The 19,278-nt window shown below is 50.4% G+C and overlaps 1 protein-coding gene across 1 annotated transcript in view; it reads right to left on the bottom strand.

Annotated features, from left to right (window-relative positions):
- Window positions 1-7,355: 7,355 nt before the first annotated feature.
- The window catches only part of KLHL29 (kelch like family member 29), a gene marked incomplete at its 3' end in the record, with an annotated part of 308,705 nt that continues 296,782 nt past the window's right edge, over window positions 7,356-19,278 (bottom strand). The window contains exons 8-14 of the mRNA XM_082851615.1: window positions 18,681-18,940; window positions 15,787-15,985; window positions 15,462-15,644; window positions 15,076-15,256; window positions 9,620-9,813; window positions 9,112-9,256; window positions 7,356-7,539 (exon numbers count right to left, since the gene is read on the bottom strand). Coding sequence (XP_082707741.1) covers window positions 7,356-7,539; window positions 9,112-9,256; window positions 9,620-9,813; window positions 15,076-15,256; window positions 15,462-15,644; window positions 15,787-15,985; window positions 18,681-18,940 — 1,346 coding nt within the window. The remainder of the gene's footprint in view (window positions 7,540-9,111; window positions 9,257-9,619; window positions 9,814-15,075; window positions 15,257-15,461; window positions 15,645-15,786; window positions 15,986-18,680; window positions 18,941-19,278) is intronic.

Raw genomic sequence — 19,278 nt, 5'->3', positions numbered from 1 at the left:
ATGTATCAATTTTTCTTAAGAAATATTTTGACAATTTTAAACTAGAATTTGCTTCAGAATATTTCACAATATTACCTTTACTTTCTGATGTGCTTCTTTTGAAGACGAAAGACAGAATGTATTGACCCCAGAATCCCATGTAACTATTTGAGCTTGTGTCATAATTGAGTAAAGAAAACAAGTTTTCTAGATTTGGGAGGTGGGGGGGCAATTTGTGGCTAAATAAGCTTGGAAAACCCTGCCTTGTGTATCCACTTCAGTAAAATTGTAATGACTGTTACTGTGTTTGTTTCTTTTTTATATCGGAGTATGGCCGATTAACAATGTTGTGATAGTTTCAGGTGCGCAGCAAAGTGACTCAGCCATACATATACATGTATCTATTCTCCCCCAATGTTACTGTGTTCTTGACACAGAAGCTCTGTCATAAAGAAACCTGTTTAACTTTGTTAAACCCAGCATTTCCCAAATTTATTTAATCTCAAACCCTTGTACACGATTGTTTGTGGCTGCATTATTAATGGTTAAAATGAGGAGGGAACCCAAATGCCGATCAACTGGTGAATGGTTAAACAAAATGTATCCATTTATATACCCCTTCAATGGAATATTATTTGGCCATAAAAAAGGAATGTAGTACTAGTACCTACTACAACATGGGTGAATCTTGAGAACACGATGGTAAGTGAAAGAAGCCAGAAATAAAAGAACACATATTGTGTGATTCAGTTTATATGAAATGTCCGTAATAGGCAAATCCATAGAAACAGAAAGTAGATTGGTGGTTGCCATGTGCTGGGGGTGGGGAAGTAGAGAGTGATTGCTAATGGATACAGGTTTCTCTTTTTTTGGAACAGAGAAAAGTTTATTGCAGGGCCATGCAAGGAGGCGGGTGGCTTGTGCCACCAAAACCCTGAACTCCCAGGTTTCTTTTTGAGATGATAAAAATGTTCTGCAATTAAATAGTGGTGATGGTTACTCAACTCTGTGAATATTCTAAAAACCACTGAATTATGTACATTAAAACAGTGCATTTTATCATATGTGAATTATATGTTAATAAAGCTCTTATTTAAAAAACATCCATAAAAAGAAAATATAATAGCAACAACTAAGGAGAAATAAGGGCTTAAAATAGGGCAGTAGTAACAGAGAGGTACCAGAGAATGTAGGGAGTGAACTGAAGATCTTCAAGGACTGATTTTTACCACCAGGGATGCAAAGTCAACAGGGCTGATGGGTCCGGTGGTGCCTAGGTTTGCGCTAGTGGTGGCTAGCTTCTCCGAGAATGACGGAAATCTATACACACAGTAAATTGAAACCCGTTAACAAAAACTATTGTTTCTTTAGTCATCTGTAGATAACAGGGGTGGCTAAAGCAGTGCACAAACTTGTGGCCTTGCCTTTATATTTTTCATAACTCAAAACATTTTTCATGCTGCCAATAGAATCTGGCTGTCACTACTCATCAGGGTGAGGTGCCCTGTGGGGGAAGATAAGAGGACATGACCCCTGCCTGCAGAGAATGTAGTCTTACTGACCTAGTTTGATCCATTCAAAGGCTGTGCTCACCTTTCATGAGGAAAGACACCCAGGTGACTTGCCAAGTGTTACATAGAGGGCAGCAGAGCACATGGATTATAAATTTGGGAAGATAAACACAGATTTTTGGATTGTCTAATTTTTGCCATCATGTGGAAAAGGCAGACTTCTTGGAGTTGGGTCCTCATTTTAGTCAGCTCTTTGACCTTCTACCTCCTTGGGTGGCAAGGTCATGGTATGCCCTTTGGGACTGAGGATGGTGCAGCCAGTGTTAATGATGTTCTCCCCTTTCCTTTACTCTCCCTGACCAGGTTTGTGGTCAGCAAGAAGGTAAGGAACTCCTTAAGACTTCACAGCAGAGTGAAGGCTCACAGGAGGAGTTTCAAATGAGGCAGAAATGATATCTTAGTCAGAGGCCTCTTTCTTTCCCCCAAACCCAAGTTTCCTGTGTAAAGCCAAGCCTTCAATGGAGGAAGCCAGTGTGTTATTGAGACTCTAACCAGATATTTCAAGAATTGCTTCTAAAGAGGACTGTATCTAACACAGAGCTGAATGTCTCTTATAGTCACAGAATTCTCTGTTTTCTTAATACAGGTTTCTGAGGTAGCTTGGGGAGGAGGAAGGAGCCTTAGTCTTGGAGCCATAAGAGCTACACAGTTCCAGGCAGCCTTGAACAGACCATATGATGTAGTGCAGCCTCTCTGGAGGCCCACTGAGCAGGGTTTTGAATACTGACGTGCCTTAGACGGACTCTGCTTCACGTCTGGAACCTGTGGCCTCATCTGTGCAGCAGGCTTAACCATCCTCTGCAAGACTGTGATGAGCATCAAATGCGATAGTGCATGGAGAACACCTGGGGCATAACTATTGCCGCACAAATCACTTAACTTTCTTGATATTGTTTCCTCTTAAAGAGTGAAGATGATGCCCTATGCCTTTTAGGGTAGCTGAGAGGATAAAATGGGATAATATATGCAATTATGTTATATATTATTGAGGTTTAATTAGAAAAGGACTTCACAAGGATCTTGGTAACCTATTGCAGAGTTTTGCACTAATACATTATCCTTTTGTTGAACTAGAATTTTTTCTTCTTTATTATTGTCTTTTTCATCTTTCTTGACCTTCCAAGAACACAGAGAAGTGGTGGTATTCATTTGTTTCATGCAAATCTTCACGCACTGAAAGATATAATCCATTCACCCCTAGCCTTTAGGTTTTAAAAAAAAAGTCTTGATTATGACTGGAAATCTGTTTTCTTATTCAAAATTCTTTGTTACATTATTCTGAACCCTTTTAACTTCTCCATTGATTATGGTGTCCAAGATAGGAATTGATCTTTGAGAATTTCTCAGACTAAAATATAGGAGAAAGATTACTTTCTGTCCTTCATTCCCCATTAAAAATATATATATGTATATCGATGTCTTTATTATAAAAGTAATGTCATCATTTTATATACATTTTGGAGAAGAGAGAAAGAAAATTGCCCACAATTCCATCAGTTCAATTAATAGTAGTTTTATGACTGTACATCTGGTCATTTTAATATACATATTTTACATATCTTTGTGTGTGTATATATATAGCTTATATATCATTATATACATATCTTACATAACCACAATCATATACAAATATGAATCTTCCTTTTCCCCCCCCTTCTAATGTTTTCTATATTGCTGCATGTCTTTAGTACCTGTCTAGTAGAATTATGAGGATTCAGTGCTTTAAGTGCTTAGCATGGTGTCTGGCAATAGTTAGTGTCAGTAAGTGGAAGCTGGTTGTTATATAACTTTTTCCATAGTTTGCATTATTTCCTGATGGACGCCCAGAAGTGGATTTACTGGGTCAGGTACTCTTTAGGCTCTTGATACATGGCACCTGCCACATTGCTTTCTGAGACCCATTTCAGTTTACAGAGCCCTTGGTGCTACTCAGGAGTTTCACTGCTCTTCATCAGCGCCCCTCACCCCTCACCCCTCTCTTTATTTTTAGGTTTGGGAAGCTCATTTAGTTAGGTAAAGATGTTACCTAATTATTTAAGTTTCATTATTTAATAATTATAAATGTTGAACTTTTTGTTGTATGTTTCCTCTTTGCAGTGTCTGTTCATGACCTATTTAACAGTTGGAATCTCTTAACAGTTTCTAATTGAATTACGTGGCCTCTATAATAAAGATATTAATCTTTTGTCATATGGACCGCAAATAGTTTTCCTGTTTTCTTCTTATTTTAGGGTTGAGTTTTTTTTTTTTTTAAAGTTCTCACACAGACACACACAATGTGATCTGTCTCCTGTTCGTGGCTGTCACAATGAATTTCATCACCATCCATGCCAGGTCTGATGGTAGTGCCTTGAGTCCAACAAGAGAGACTCTCCCCATGGTTACATGGGTGCCTAATAACAGCGAACACAGATGCCTTCTACGGTAAGTACACAGACTCTTCATAGAGCCAGAGAACATATTTCCTTTGATTTAGGCAAATAGAGTAGAGAAAGAAGGAGGTAACGAAACTATTGCTTGGTGTTTTTTTGTTGTTTTTTTTCCCGAATTTATTTATTTATTTTTGGCTGCGTTGGGTCTTCGTTGCTGCGTGCGGGCTTTTCTCTAGTTGCGTCGAGCAGGGGCTACTTTTTGTTGAGGTGCACAGGCCTCTCATTGTGGTGGCTTCTCTTTGTTGTGGAACACAGGCTCTAGGCGCGCGGGCTTCAGTAGTTGTGGCACGCAGGCTCAGTAGTTGTGGCTCACGGACTCTAGAGAGCAGGCTCAGTAGTTGTGGCACACGGGCTTAGTTGCTCCGTGGCATTTGGGATCTTCCTGGACCAGGGCTTGGACCCGTGTGCCCTGCATTGGCAGGTGGATTTTTAACCACTGCACCACCAGGAAGTACAATTGCTTGGTGTTTATAATTTTAGCTTATAATTTAGCTTATAATTTTAGCTCTTCATGATTGGAATCTTCTAGACATTCTCCATCCTTTCCTCTAGGACTGGTGTTGTGAAGGTACCAGTGCAGATATTTTTGGCAAGTGTGTGGTCCACTCATCATAAGGCCTCAGCTGAGTTCTCTGAGAACTCCCAGTCCCACCCACCCCAACCTACCTTCTTCTGATTTTTTTCTTGCAAGGAGATACTAGGTCTTGGTGAGATTTGCGGATTAAGGCTCTTCCCTTGGGTAAAATGCTGGTAAATCTACCTTCTCCCACTAATCCGTTAAATCTAAAGTCCTTGCATGCAAGAGAGGGAGCAATCCCATCTGGTGTTCTCTGCTTTTGCCCTGGGCTTTGCGTGGGTATCCTTAGGAGAGCAAAGCCGGTCTATTACAACTGGTTAGAGAACAGCCTCAGGCGGGACTGAATGAAGGCAGGGAGGCCCCCGACAGGATTTTAGAATGGCAGTCACAACTTGTTCTTCCTGAAGGAAGGGTGTTGCGTCTCTTCTCAGGCCGATGGCGTGGAGTTGCCATGTGGATTTGTCACAGTTCTCCAGGACAGCCTCTGGCACAGGAAGCAGACCAGGGGGAAGCTAACTTTTTGAAGCTTTCGGTTGCACAAGTGTAATAAGAGCACTTAAACTGAAGGGAGACCCTCAGAGTCGATGCCAGAGTGTTTGCAAGCCCCTTTCAGCTTTGACCTTTAATTGCCCTTTATTCTTGCCTTTCAGCCCTGTACATTCATTCCCTTGCTGAGGAGTCCTATCCTTTATGATCACCAAGATGTGCATTCAAGTCTGTAACAGAGCCCGGACAGCTGACCGGAGAGGTGCAGGCCTGCACTGGGGTTTCTCATCTCGGTGGCAAGGACAGTGGCACACAGAGGCATTACATTGGCTTCTGAGTCTAGATCTATAAATATATTTATTATAACAAGAACTTAACAATAAACATATACTATGTACAATACCGTTACAGAGAACCCTGTTTTATATCATTCACAGAAATAGCCAGTTTTGCTCCAGTGTGATAACTGAGGAGAGAACAGGATTTCAGTGTCGTCTGTGTTGAGTCCCGCTGACCACTAGCACCTCCTTTGGAGGTAGACGCCCACCAACGCTGACATCGCCCTGCCCCAGGCAGTTAGACACTTGTGCTCCAGTCCTTGGGTTCACACTTGCACCCTGTTTGACATAAATACTTTAAATGACATACAACGTATGTAGTTTTGTGCTTATTACTTTTTAAAAGAATAAATAATATTAAAAACTGCATAACGAAGCTCGGTATCTTGTCCAAGTGGGAGCCACACTTGTAGTGCTAGAAGTTGATGCCCGACACTGGGACTTTGTGTCATCAAATACTGAAAGATGGAGAGCGTGTCCTGTCCTTTTCTCCTTATAAGTGGTTTTTATGATGAAATGATGGCAAGTCGACTTACCAGGTATAAAAATGGTAAATGTGTATTTGGTACCAACTTCAGCTAAACAGCACAGCAGTGGCGGCTGCCTCCTTCGTGCCCTGGAATGGAAACTGGTCACCACGTGAGGTTTGAGGGTCTGAGGACTAGAGGGAAGGCCTTTCTCTGTGAGCCACGGGGTGGCCTCCCTCCTGGCTCCCCTTGCTTGGGTTAAGATGCTACTAGAAGAATGATTCAGGCCTTGGCTGTCACGGCTCGTCTGAGAAGGCTGTCCCCATCCTGAGAGCTCTTTGTGGCAGGTGCCTTAATATATAGCTATAAATATCAAAAATAGTCTCCTGTGCTTTGTAGACATGTATTCTCCCTCCTTCCCTTCCAGCCTGGCCTGGGTCCTCAGCTTTACCTCATGGAGGGAGCTGAACTGGTGTCACGAGCCAGAACTGGTTTCCTTCAGGAACAGAGTTGTCTCTCTGTGACAGTGCTTCCATGAGGCATGGCTTTTACGGGGCTGTCTGGGAGTTACTTTTTCTAAAAATAAAATGGGGGCATTCACCCCCACCCAGGAGAGATCCTCTATTCTGAACATAGAAAAATTAGAGCAAATGCCCCACTCTGGCACTACCTACAAAGAGCTTTGGGAATTCCCGCGTTATCCCTCTCGTGGCTGCCTCTTTCTCTCAGTACTTAAAAATAGCCTTTTGTTTATCAAGAAAATGCCTTGGAAATCTAAATAATTCATATGGGATAAGAGAAAGCTAGCACAATCACCTTGTCCTTCTCCAGCAAAAACATGGTAGAAAACCCTGTGAAGGGACAGACGGTTCTCCCTAGCTGTCCCCACGGCTGCCGCCGCTCCAGTCACGTCTGGCTCTGCAGAGAACCTGGACTTATCTTCGCCCTAGTGGGGACCAGCAGCCTCCTAGGCCTCAGGCCCCATACATAGTATTGTCCCTTGTTTCCCCTCGGCCACTGAAATCGTAGATTGGTTTAAAACAAAAGTAGGAATCAAAGTGATAAGGACACTTTGATCTTATTTCAAGAGAGCCTGACGCCTAATATTGTCATAGGATAACTGATCTATGGTTGGTTGGGGATCAAGCTTGCCCTGCAGGAAGGAAAAACGGCTTCTCTCTCCCAGTTGAAAAATATGTGAAACTATTGCACCGGGCAGAGTGAGTGCCTCCGGTCAGAGCAAGTGCCTCTGCAGGAGCCCCAAGGCCCAGCTCGCTCGCTCGGTCGCGGTTCCTGCAGCTCGGAGGCTACTCCCTCATTTTCCCCAAAGGCGAGGATGATTTCCTACATTCAATGTAGACAGTATTCAAAATGTGTAGCGTAGTGAGTTCCTTGATTGTGTTGGTCGGCCTCTTATTGGTGTTGCTGAAAGTTGATCTTTGTGAGTAGCATTTGCCTCACCAGACGTGTCTGTCCACAGTCTCGGCGTGGGCTTTCTGCTGATGTCAGCCGCTTTGAATGTATTTCTTTATCACGACGCAGCCGTGTCTGAACACGGGGCAGGGCATGTGGGGGAGGAGGGCCCATGTGTTGGTTGCAGGCTCATAGGCTTCCATGTTGCCCAGGGCAGGCCCCTCACTGCTAACAATGCCTCCAGTTGCATAAATCTTGCCGTCGAGTACCACAGCACTGTCAGAGAAAACGAGGAGAGACTTAGCCACTGGATTTCCACCTGGGACCTGGAGATAGATTCCCGGCACCCTGTCCTGTCGCAGGCTGCCTCTCCCCTTTTGCAAAAGTAATGTGGGGTCTTGCTGCTTTTCTTTTCCCTCTGACCTCAGCGGGGATAAGAAAAACACCTTCCCTCCAGGACCAATCAGGACGTCATGCTATATTACCCTCCAAGCTGTGGGCGACACTGATGCGTACTGGGTGTCCCAGGACCTGCCCATCTGACTCAAGTCAGCTGGGAGATGAGCAGCCTCTGTGTACAGGTGCTCGGCTCAGTTCACTGGGTCTCTATGGAGCATCTTTTTGGTGTTGCTGGGACAGAGCCTTCCTACCACTCAAATCTAGTTGGGAACATGATGCGCCAGAATGATAGCAGACAGGATAATACGGAACTGAGTTGTAACTGAGCATCAGTCACTCGACTGGGAATTTCACCCTTGCCCAGGTGCTCAGTCAGAACTTCCTGCTGTGACTCCTTCACATGTGTGACCTGATACTGCCGCCCGCCCGTGGCTGCAAGGGCCCTTCCCTGTGCCACACTCATGGGCTTGGTCAAGCTGTCTCGGGCAGCTCTCTGCTTCTCTGCGCTTACTATCTCACTGCATCCCAGCTACCCCTTCACACGGATGCCAGATCTATGCTTCCAGCCCCGGGTTCTCTCTCATTTCCGCTAATGACCATTTCTTCTTGGCTGTCCCCTGAAATTGAACAGAAACCCTTCTAAAGTCTCCACCCATTTCTGAAAATCTGAGCCTGGACAGAACATGTGTATCTAGACGTCCTCCCAGACACTGAAGCCCCCAGCTGTCTCTCTCGCAGCCCCACGCCGTCTGGGCCCCTCACACGCCTCCCCTTGTGGCATATCCTTTCCCTGCTTCTCTTGCAAGACCCAGCTTAAATATCCCCTCAGGCATCATCTCTCTGCGCCTACACTCCGGCTGTCTTGATCACTGGACAGTATTCTCAGAGTTGCCCTGCACACGGCCACCATGTAGGATATGTCACATGAAAGTAGGGCTCGAGAACTGTAGCATCTTCATACTAATAGGAACTTAGCACTCATCTAGTCCAAGGGCGTGTTTCATAGGTAGAGCTTCCCCAGAGAGGGGAAGTTATTTGCCCAAGGTCACGTAAGATGTCAGTGGTAGACTGTAGCTTTCCTAGCTGTGCCACACAAACAGCAGGCACTCGATAAATGCCTCATGCTCTTGCCACACCGAGGATTCAGGGATCACCTCTGCACAGGTACAAGATGTCTTCAGGACGGCTCTGTTATGGAAATGCTGCAAATGGGGTCTCTGTGGTTCCCATTTTTCCCCTAGTTCCTCTTAGTCCAGGAAAGGGTCAGGCTTTTGGAGCACTTCACACTCTGAACGAACGCCCCCCCCCCCACCCCCGCGGCTGGCGGAGGCTGGTGCTGTTCTGGGCCCAGGCACCACCTCGGTCATCGGATGGTGGTCAGTCATCATGAACCAACCCGTCCCTCTGTCCCTTCCCCGGCCCTCCTCCTCCCCGGCCCAGCCTCCTCACCTGCAGAACTGGCGAGAGTGATTCATGTTGGGACCCGCCTTAATGTTCCCTTTGTCAGGGTCATAGATGGTGGTGGCTCTGGCATAAGCCCCACCCAGGATGAAAACGAAGCCATTGAGGGTGACGGCAGGAGCGTACTTGTTGTCTGCAAGGAGAGCGGAGCAGGCAGGCAGGTCAGGGCCCTCTGCCGGGCCCCCTCCCCTCCTCCATCCCAGCAGGCCCTGCAGGGGACAGGAGCTGCAAAGACCTCCAACATCACTGGTTGGCCCGAGAACAAGGCTGGGGCCAGGAGACACCTGGCACGGACCAGCTTGCCCTTTGTCCAGGTAGTGGGAGCTTCAGCTGCACCTGAGCTGGGGCCTCCCCTCCCCTCCCACCCCCCTGGACTTGGGTGTGCAGAACCCTTGGGCTCAGCCCGCCCCCTGGGTTTGGGAATATTGACACTGACTAAAGCGATGAGGTGGGGCCACTGCCCTGATCCTGGGCCGAGGAGACAGCTAGTTCTCACCAATCATCGGGGACTCGATGAAGCTCCATGTGTTGCTCTGTGGAACATAAGACTGGAGGACGCCTGCAGCTCGGCCCGCCTCGTTCACGCCCCCAAACACGTAGATCTTGCCTCCACACACTGTGGCTGCTGCCGAGTGCACTGCCTTGGGCAGAGGGGCCACCGCCTCCCATTGGTTGGTGATGGTGTCATACCTGTTGAGAGAGGAGAAGAAGAGCCAGAATCAGATGGGCCTCATGCAGGGCAGGGGCCTCAAGCAAGACAGCAGACACGGGGGAGCCCCACCACCCACTTCCTGCCCTCGGTGTAGCCTGATATCACACAGTGGAGGGCACTTGGGATGAATCACTCAAGGCCACCCAGGATCTAGCCCAAGCCGGCCCTCTCAGCCTCCCTCTTGAACCTCAGGGGGGCTCTTGTCTGTCTGTGGAAACCTCTCTCAGCTCCCCAGCTTCCGGGCCTCTTCAGCCCTCTCTGTGCAGCTCAGTCCTGCTCTTTCATTCAGCAGCCCGGCACTGGGCATCTCCTACATACCCAGCCCATGGGCTGGAAACTGGGGAAATAGTGGCCTGGACCAAGGAAGGAGCTGGGAACAGAAGGAGAGGTAAACTGATAAGGTTTAGCATGAATTGATGTCTCATTTCAGGGAGTCGCTGAGGATGCCTCAGGGTCTCTGGCTTGGGAAACTGGACAGAGGGGGCACTACTCATGGGACAGGGAATCGAGGTTGGGAGAGTTTTGGGGAGGAGGATGAGTTTGGTTTTATTCATGGGAAGTTTAAAGTATCTGTGGGTAACAAATTGGGGATGTGCAGGGGCAGTTGGTATTTAGGTCTGGATTAAATATTCAGCTATGGGATCATGGGCACATAGATGGAAACTGAAGACGAGGTAGTTCACAGGGAGCGTGTGGGGTGAGGATGGGCTGAGGACGCTGGGGAGATGCCAGCCTGTATGAGGGGAGCTGAGAGGAGTCCAAGAGTGATGTGACAGAAGGCAAAGCTGCAGCACGGAGGATGTGACAGGAGGTCAGGAAGTCCCCAACAGGTCACTGGTGGTCATGTCAAGGGCATCATATGTGGAACGGGAGGTGCAGGGCTATTTGTGTATGGGAGAGGGAGCAGAGAAGGTGGGACTTAGAAAGGACTATAGAGCTAAGAGGGGGTTTTGCTGATAAATGTTTAACAACCAGCTCTCCAGGGAAGAAAGTCCTGGTGTGTAGCATTTGCTGATTTCTGTAATGTAAATCCTCTCATCATGGCTGATTTCAAGCTACCAATGGGACATCACTGAACGTGGGGTTGGGAAGAGATGCCCAGTAGTGCCCCAGGATACAGAATCTCCCCCACGTACAGATGCAGTGGACACATACAACCTCCAGAACATAGGCAGTAGTAAAATGTAAAAAAAAATTAGACAGTGATGAGTTTTGAGTATGGATTACCTTTGTTTTTAAATAATTTAATTCTAAGTTTATATGACTTAATTTTTAATAATCTCTGTAGCTAACAACTGACTTGCAGAGTTCCTGAAGATTTAACAGTGGGCTCTAATGAACCAGTATGAACCAGCTCCAGCACAGCATGGGTTTTATTTTAATTTGCAGGGGGGGGGAGTTTTAATTGTGTTTACATGCTGATGGGAAGGAGCCCAAGTGGATAAGGAACGATGAACTATATATGAAAGAGAGGGGAGAGCTGATGATGGGTGGCTCCTGGTAGCTGGATGCAAATTGGATCCAGAGTAGACAGGGAAGTGGTGGCCATTTAGGCATGAGAGAGGAAGGCAAGGATGTCATGAGCATAAGGACATATGCAGGAGTGATGGCAGGAAAAAGAGAGAGTTCTTGATTGATGGCTCCATTTTCTCTGTGAAGCAGGAGTCAAGTATTGGAGGAGTCTGTGGGGTGAGAGCCTTGAGGAGAGAGGTGAAGATGGGAGACGCACGCTCTTGAGAGTGGGAGAAACGGCTGACAAGGGAAACACAAAAAATGCCCTGCACCATGAGGATCCAGTAGAGGTTGGAGGACTTCAATACACATGAGGCCAATCTACAAGACTGAAGGATTTTCTCCACCAGCAATCAGCCCCCAGAGGGCAGGCGTGGAGATGGTAAAGGGGAGGATTGAACAGGTTTGCCCAGGTCTCTAGGATCTGTGGTGTAGGACAAAGTGGCAAAGTCAGAGGATGGAGAAGTGATGGAACATGAGTTCCAGGCAGGGCAGGGAAAACGTGAGAAGAGACACAGCGGATGGCAAGAGTAGACTTGGCATTAAGCAAATGGGCCACTGAACCGGGATCTTTGAGGTCTTTCCTAGTGGGGCAGCTGTGTTTCTCAGTTGTTCCCTGAGGGCCACCCTCACAAGCATTCACTCTGGATCTTCCATCTACGGCTCACCACGCTGTTCACTGCTCTTTCGTGGGTTCTGGACCCAAGGCGGGGCCTCCATCGTGGGCTTGCTGCACCACAACACTTGGGATTCTCCCAGCACACCTTTCCCGGGAAGCACACGGGGCCCACTTTTCCTCGTGAGCCTCCTTGAGGCATTAGTCATTGCATGGTCACAGCTCAGTGACCCAGGAAGATGGTCTCTCCTAGCAGGTGCCCCTGGCTGTGAGACGTCCAGCTCTGTGCTTGCACAGACTCAGGATTTGAGAAGAAGCTCAAGTACCTGAAAGGGGAGCAGGGGCTGATTCAATTAAGGCCCAGACGAATGATACATGGCTAATAGGCAATGGAATAAGTGCCTTTTGGGACAGTATGAGAAGTTCAGATATCTGTTTTTTAAGCCGATGTGGCAGAGATCCAAAGAGCTGCAGAAGGAGCTGGGAGACAGTGGAAGATTATGTGGCTGTTAGTCTTCAGGCTTTCGGTATAATGGCACATTCTGCCAAACGTGAATTTCTTGTTATTCCAGGTGGCTGATTGCCAAGCCACAAGCCCTCCCGTCAGCTCAATCTGTCAGCTTCCTGCTTGAGAAGGATATGCTAATGACATGCAAATGACCCCGCGGAGTGCGGCGCTCTGCTATCATTTATCCAGTAACCACAGCTACTGCAATATATTGCTATAAAGTATTAGACCCAGTTATTTATATAATGATATAATACAGGTTTGTCTATTACACTGTTGTTTTAAACTATAATTATATAATCTTGCTCTAGTCCTACAATACAGTAAGGTAATTATAATGCACCATACATCTCATTCATTATCAATATAAGAACAATTTGTACCCTTAGTGCTTCCTGGGGAACAAAGTGTCCTCGTGTCTGTCCCCATTCCCCCGACCTTCCTGTCACCCTGAATTCTCATCATTGTCACTGTGTGGCACAGAAATTGACTTGACCAAAGGGGGTCTAGCTATGCTCCTTGGGAAGCAGTGGGCACCCCTTCCATGTACCCTCCACCCAAGAGCCTTCAGGTCTGTGTCCTGTCCATACAAGGACGGCTGACAGATCCCAGTGGACTAGGGGAGGCCTCAGGGCACCGTGTCCTGGACTGCTCCTCCATCTCCTGGGGCTCCCAGGGTGGTCTTGCCCATTCTGTGCCCCAGCTGATTTTGCAGCGGAACAAAGGCCTAGCCAGCTGCCAGGGCGAACTGCTCCTGGGCCCAACAGGAGTGGAGTTTGTTCCCCTTCTTTGTGCATTTGATCCTTGAACAAATCCCTGTATTTATCAACAAGTTTGCAAAATGAGTAATCAGCATCTTAGGAGATTAAAAATAGCTGATAAGAGCAAGACAGGATGACAGATCCAGCTCAGTTTACTCCTACATAGAAAATGTCTCATTTTCATGTGTTTATAGTGGATCACAAACGAGTGGAACCTGGTGCTTCTGGAAAGCTTGGAGAGTGATGGGTGTGCAGTGGGTCCCACAGAAGGCTGTCGGCGTCAGGGCTGAACCAGGTTCAACAGCAGTATTAATATCTTCATAATCACACGGGGATTCCCCATTATCTTCAAATCAATATGACAATTAAACGTTGTTACTGAGCCATCTCTGAGCTCCACTTGGGGGAGTTAAAAGCCCACAGTGAAAATCCAGAGCCTGTCTCACTCTGAAACCATCTTTGCCGTAACATTTATCAAGTGTCCAATTAGCCGTCGAGGGAAGAATACAAACGGAGGGGTTTGTGCGGCTCTGCAGGCGAGAAGCTATCACACGGGAAGCTGATGATGGGGGCCAGGGTGGGGGGGCCAGGGTGCGGGAAGAACGTGGGAAAAGGGCTCCGGTGACCTAGCCGTGACCCCCTGGGTTGGAATTTGGGGCCAGTTCAGCCTAACTTGTCACTCTCTGGGGCACTAGATTCTCCAAAAGCAGGACTGCCCTGCAGTTTCCCCCATCCTGCTGCTGACTCACAAAGCTATCTGAGCTCGTTCTGCAGTTTCTCTCCAAGGTGTCCGTTCTCTGCATGATCCATTTCCCCGTCTCAAAGGAAAAGACTGTTTCCACCCAGAGAAGCGCCCGCCTCCAGCCTATTCCCCTCCTGCCTGCACAGGATCCCTCCGCCAGGTGCGGCCAGCTTCGAAGGGCCGAGGTGAGGAAGCCAGCCTGGAGCTTCCAGCAGAGGGCAGGCTTTATACACATGACTCACATCCTCTTCTAGAGAATTCTAGAGGGTTGGCCAGGCCTGTGTGCAGCGACCCTTCTCTGGGTTACATGCAGATTTCCTTGGAGGTGTGGGAGGCAGGGAGGAAGGGAGCTCCCCCGTGTGTCACCTCCACTTGGCAGGAACACGAAGGCACAGCCACTGGCGCGGTGCACATTTGGACCATTGGTTCCAGCTTAGCCCTACATCCCAGCCAGTCTCTGGGCTGCTACTTCCGGTCCCAGTAAGTTCCCTAACTGCCTGGTCAGGGCATCCAAGCCCATCCTGTGTTTTTGCACCATTGGCTCTCATGCCTCCAGCTTGTCAGGCCCCCTGAATGGGACAAGAGTGTCCCGTCTCGGTGGCTGGGCAGTTGTTACCCTTCTTGCTTCTACTCCACCATCAGGACTTGCCTGGTGGCGCAGTCGTTAAGAATCCGCCTGCCAATGCAGGGGACCATGGGTTCGATCCCTGGCTTGAGAAGATCCCACATGCCGCAGAGCAACTAAGCCTGTGCGCCACAACTACTGAGCCTGCGCTCTAGAGCCTGCGAGCCACAACTACTGAGCCCATGAGCCACAGCTACTGAAGCCCCCGTGCCTAGAGCTTGTGCTCCACAACAAAAGAAGCCACCGCAATGAGAAGCCCGCGCACCGCAACAAAGAGTAGCCCACGCTCGCCTCAACTAGAGAAAGCCTGCGCACAGCAACGAAGACCCAACACAGCCATAAATAAACAAATAAATAAATAAAAGTCCAGTCTCCAGTGGGTCTTAATTGGGTGGGGTTTGGGGAGGAGGAGTGATGTGCTTTTAGCTCTCGGGGGATGTCAGAGGATGCCCCTGTCGTGACTGTGACCTCCTTACCTCTCCACGTGGTCCACGTTGCCTGCCACGCCAAGTCCCCCGAGGGTATAAATCTTCCCATCATAGACAAGGCTATTGTGCCGACAGCGGGGGACCGTCATCCTGGAGACGAGGTTCCAGTTATCGAGCAGGGACATGTAGCACCAGACATCGGCCAGCGTCACCCCTGATTCCATCCCACCTGTGGGCAGTATGGGAGGTCCAGAGAGTGGGCAGGGAGTGAGGAAGGGTCTCAGGCTGGGCGGGCGCAGCCCCGGGGGCAGGAGGAGAAGGCTTCCCCTGCAAAGTAGACACTTGTGGCCTTGGCCTTCCTTAACCCTGGTGTGGGGAGAGGCCCCCTGGGGAAGTCTGTGCCCGGTCCCCAGCCCAGCCCTGAGGGGCCTCACCTGAAAGGTAGATGTTGTCCCCTGCACTCACTACGCTGAAGAACTCGCGGTCATAGAAAGGCAGTGAGGCCAGGGGGTACCACTTGTTGTTCTGCGGGTTCCAGCAGGTGACAGCCACCAGCGAGCGCTGGGTCATCCCCACCATCTGACGGCCCCCAACCAAAACGATGACCTCGGCCACACCTGCGGGGACACGGATGGGCACCCTTGGGATAGCCTGACACTGTGTCAGCATCTGTGCCTGGTGCCTCCTTGGGGGACCACCCAGAGTTGGGCTGACGGCGTGGCGCCTGCCTTTGGGGGCTCGGGGCATATCCCGCCATACCTGCTGAGAGGCGGGGCCGCGTTCGGGGCGTCTGCATCTCCTGGCGGGCGTGTGGCAGCATGTGGTAGCGTTTGGCCTCGTTGACCAGGTCCCGACACGCTTCCGATGACTTGATCAGCTCCTCGTTGTCAACCACGTTGAGCAGGTAGCTGGGGTGGATGAAGGGGAGGCGGACCACGGCCAGGAGCTCCGCCGAGTACTGCGGGGTCAAGGGGGCATGGGGTCTTCTTAGATCAGAAGGTGGCGTCACCTCTTGTGAGGTGTGTTGAGAAGGAAGAAGCGAGAGGTGTGGGACTGGGCAAAAGGGGTAATTCGAGTGTGCGTTTGGCTTGGGAGTGTCGACACTGCTCACCCCAGCCTAGGCAGAGCTGATGGGCGCTCCCGGCGGCAGGAGGTGAGGAGGGAAGGAAGGGGGAGGTCTGGCGTGCTGTGGCTGACCCTGGGGTGGGCCATCCATCAATCTCTTGAGCACCTTCTCCCTGCCTCCACCCAGGTCGCGGGCCTCTGCTTCACACCAGGCTGCCGGGGACTGAAATGAGGATCCTGATCCTTGACGAGGTGGGGCAGGAGCTCAGGAAGGGGTGGGAGGGCCCAGGACAGCTGACGGTGGTGGGAGGGCCCAGGACAGCTGACGGTGATCATCGAGCTTGCAAGTCAGAACCGTCAGAACCTGTGCCTCCCCATCGCCGGCAAGCCCCTTTTGTGGCACGCACTGGACTCCCTCACCTGCATCAAAGGCTTTTCATGGACTGATGTGAATCTCCCTCTTGTCTGGCAAACTCTTTGTTTATCACTGTATTTTAGTTTCATCCAACAACTAATCGGTGACCACTCTTTGCCGTGCATTGAGTGTGCTATTGGGGGTGCAAAGACTAATAAGACCTGGTCCCTGACCTCCAGGTATACAGAGTTTAAGGGTGGGGAAGGGATCCATCACATAAAAGGACTCTTCCCACAGCAAGAGTCTAGTTAGGGGTTGTGGGAGTGCAGGAGAGGAGGCTCCCCAGAGTGGGTACCATCTGAGCCGGGTGTGGAAGGATTGCCAACTTTTCCAGGCCTAAGGCGGACTGGGGGTGGGGGAGGGGGAGGGATTCAAAGCACACCCAGAGGCATCGGAGTGTGAAAGAGAGTGTTGCATTTGGGGGACTCTATGGATTTGGATGCAGGAGGCTTCTGCTGGGCATTGGGCAGCAGACAGGGGGAAATGAGACTGGAGAGGTCAGCTAGGCACTGGCCTCCGCTGACCTCCTGCCTTGTCTGCCAAGGGCTGTGTGGTGTTTCCTGCAGAGTGGATGGGAGCACTCATGAGGGGTTTTACTTTACTTATTTTTATTTTTTAAAGTTTTATTAAAAATTTTTTGGGGAGCCGTGCCACGTGGCATGTGGGATCTTAGGTCCTGGACCGGGGATCGAACCCGTGCCCTCTGCCGTGAAAGCGCCGAGTCTTAACTGCTGGACTGCCAGGGAAGTCCCTCATGAGGGGCTTTAAACAGAGAAATTACAGGACCAAACATGCTCCTAGGAAGACCACGAGGCTGCAGGGTGGGAATGAATTTGGAAGGAGGAGACTGAAGGCGGGGAAACCTCTCAGGAGACGACTGCAGTCATCCTGGTGAGATGAGGGGCCTTGAATGGGGAGAGAGAGAAGCTGGCTCTCGTAAGAGGAGGCACAAGTGGCAGTGGTGTGTGGCCAGGTGGAGGTGGAAGGCGTGGGAGGACTCTCAACTTCTGCCATGGGTAATGGGCAGAACTGGAATAAGGAACACAACAAGATGTGTAGGTCTGGGGGTTTATGAATTAGAGGGGCTTGGGGGACATGGGCTGGAGGTGTCCAGTAGACAATCAAAGGCAGAGGTCTGGGCTGGAGACAGATTTGGGCATTGTGGTGGACGGTGGTGGTCATTACTACAGCCACCCAACCTGACTTCCTTCCTCTGAAAATGAATCTTGCCCCGACCCCGCCTGATCAGTCAGAGGACCGCCTTCTCCTGGGCCCAGTGGCTGGGGCAGGGGTGGAGAGCCATGTCTGCGTCCTGTATCCACTCAAGGCTGTGAATGCCCCCGCCCGCCCCATCCCTCCCTCCCTCATGCCTCTTCTTGTTCTGCACGCAACGAAGTAGCCCCTGTCACGTTTCACTCAGCTGCCTCAGCTCGTTCTGGGCTCCCGCCTCCCTGACTCTGTCCTCCCATTTGCTGCTCTCTGGGGGGGCCTCTGAGCTCTCCTGAGAGCTACCTGTGTGTCTGCACTAACAGCCGGGAGCTCCTCACATGTTAGAACCAAGGTAATTCCGTTCTAAGCAAGGCCGTTGGCCGGAGATCCTTCCGGGCTGTGCTCGATTTCCTGTAACTCAGGGGCCCTCCTGCGGACCCTGCTCTCTTTTCCTTCCGCCCCGGGCTCCGGCTCTGATTTCTTCAGCTGTCCCCCCTGAGGGACTCGCCCTCCCTCCCATCAGGCGGGCAGTGGTTTCTGCTCGGTCCAGGTGCTCTCCACCCTCTCAACAGCCCGAGCGTGGGTGGGGCTCCTGCTGCTGGGTCCGAGCTCACGGGAGCCCAGGGCGCCCTGGCTCAGGCACACACTTCTCTCCCTGCAGGGTCCTGGTGCTGCGCACCTGGCCCTGCGGCCTCTCGGTTGGCTTGGGTCTCCTTCAGGTGTAATGCCAGCCCTAGAGAACCCTCTAGTGCCTGATTTCTCATCTCTCATCCCCCTTCACCGCTCTGCACCCACGGGAGCTGGTCCCGCCTCCCTACCCGGGCCTGCTGGCTCTCAGATGCTCCCACTGCTGGTCAGACCAGGCAGCCCTGCCTCCTCTAATTTCCTGGCCCCTTGCTCCAGACACCATCCCTGTACTGTGAGGGAGAAGGGGCAAGCCGGGTGGGGGTGGGGCAGGCCCTACCTGCGCACGGGACACGGGGTCTTTCTTGATCCACTTGATGACGGTCTCGTACACTAGCTCCTCGGCCTTGGTGTTGAGGCTGTCATTGGCGATGTAGGCAATGAAGTCATCCTTGGAGATGTTTAGGATCTCCTCCTGGGTCGCCACCTCGGGGAAGATCTGCAGCGCAAAGGCCTTGGCCATGTGGTAGAGCTCGCTGCACTGCATGGCCTCGGCCATGGCCAGCACCCCCAGGCAGTTGCTGGCCGTCAGCTGCTTCTCTGGGGGCAAGAGCACAGGACGGGACCACTGACTGCAGGGCCCTGGAAGGGGTCACCACCCGTCCCCATCGCCTGTCACTCTGGATCCCTCTCTGAGCTCATGTCTTTGTGACCCGCCTTCAGCATTCCCACAAGCCCATTTCCTGTGTTCCTGGATCTCAGATCCATTTTCTGGCTTTTTCTCTGCCCCGTCTCATGCTGACTTCCCCAGGGCCTCCCTCTGCTGCTGCAGGTCCTGGCAGAAGGGCCGAGACTGAGGTATGGAGTGTCAGTGCCGGGCTCGGACCTTCCTCAGTGCCTGTGAGTGGAAGAGGCCTGGACTTGGGGGGTCACACTGA

Source organism: Leucopleurus acutus (genome assembly GCF_964270905.1).
Source record: "Leucopleurus acutus genome assembly, chromosome: 12".
In the NCBI taxonomy this organism is placed as follows: Eukaryota; Metazoa; Chordata; class Mammalia; order Artiodactyla; family Delphinidae; genus Leucopleurus; species Leucopleurus acutus.
The sequence above is the reverse complement of the archived record's forward strand: the minus strand, read 5'-3'. Positions and strand labels throughout refer to the sequence as shown.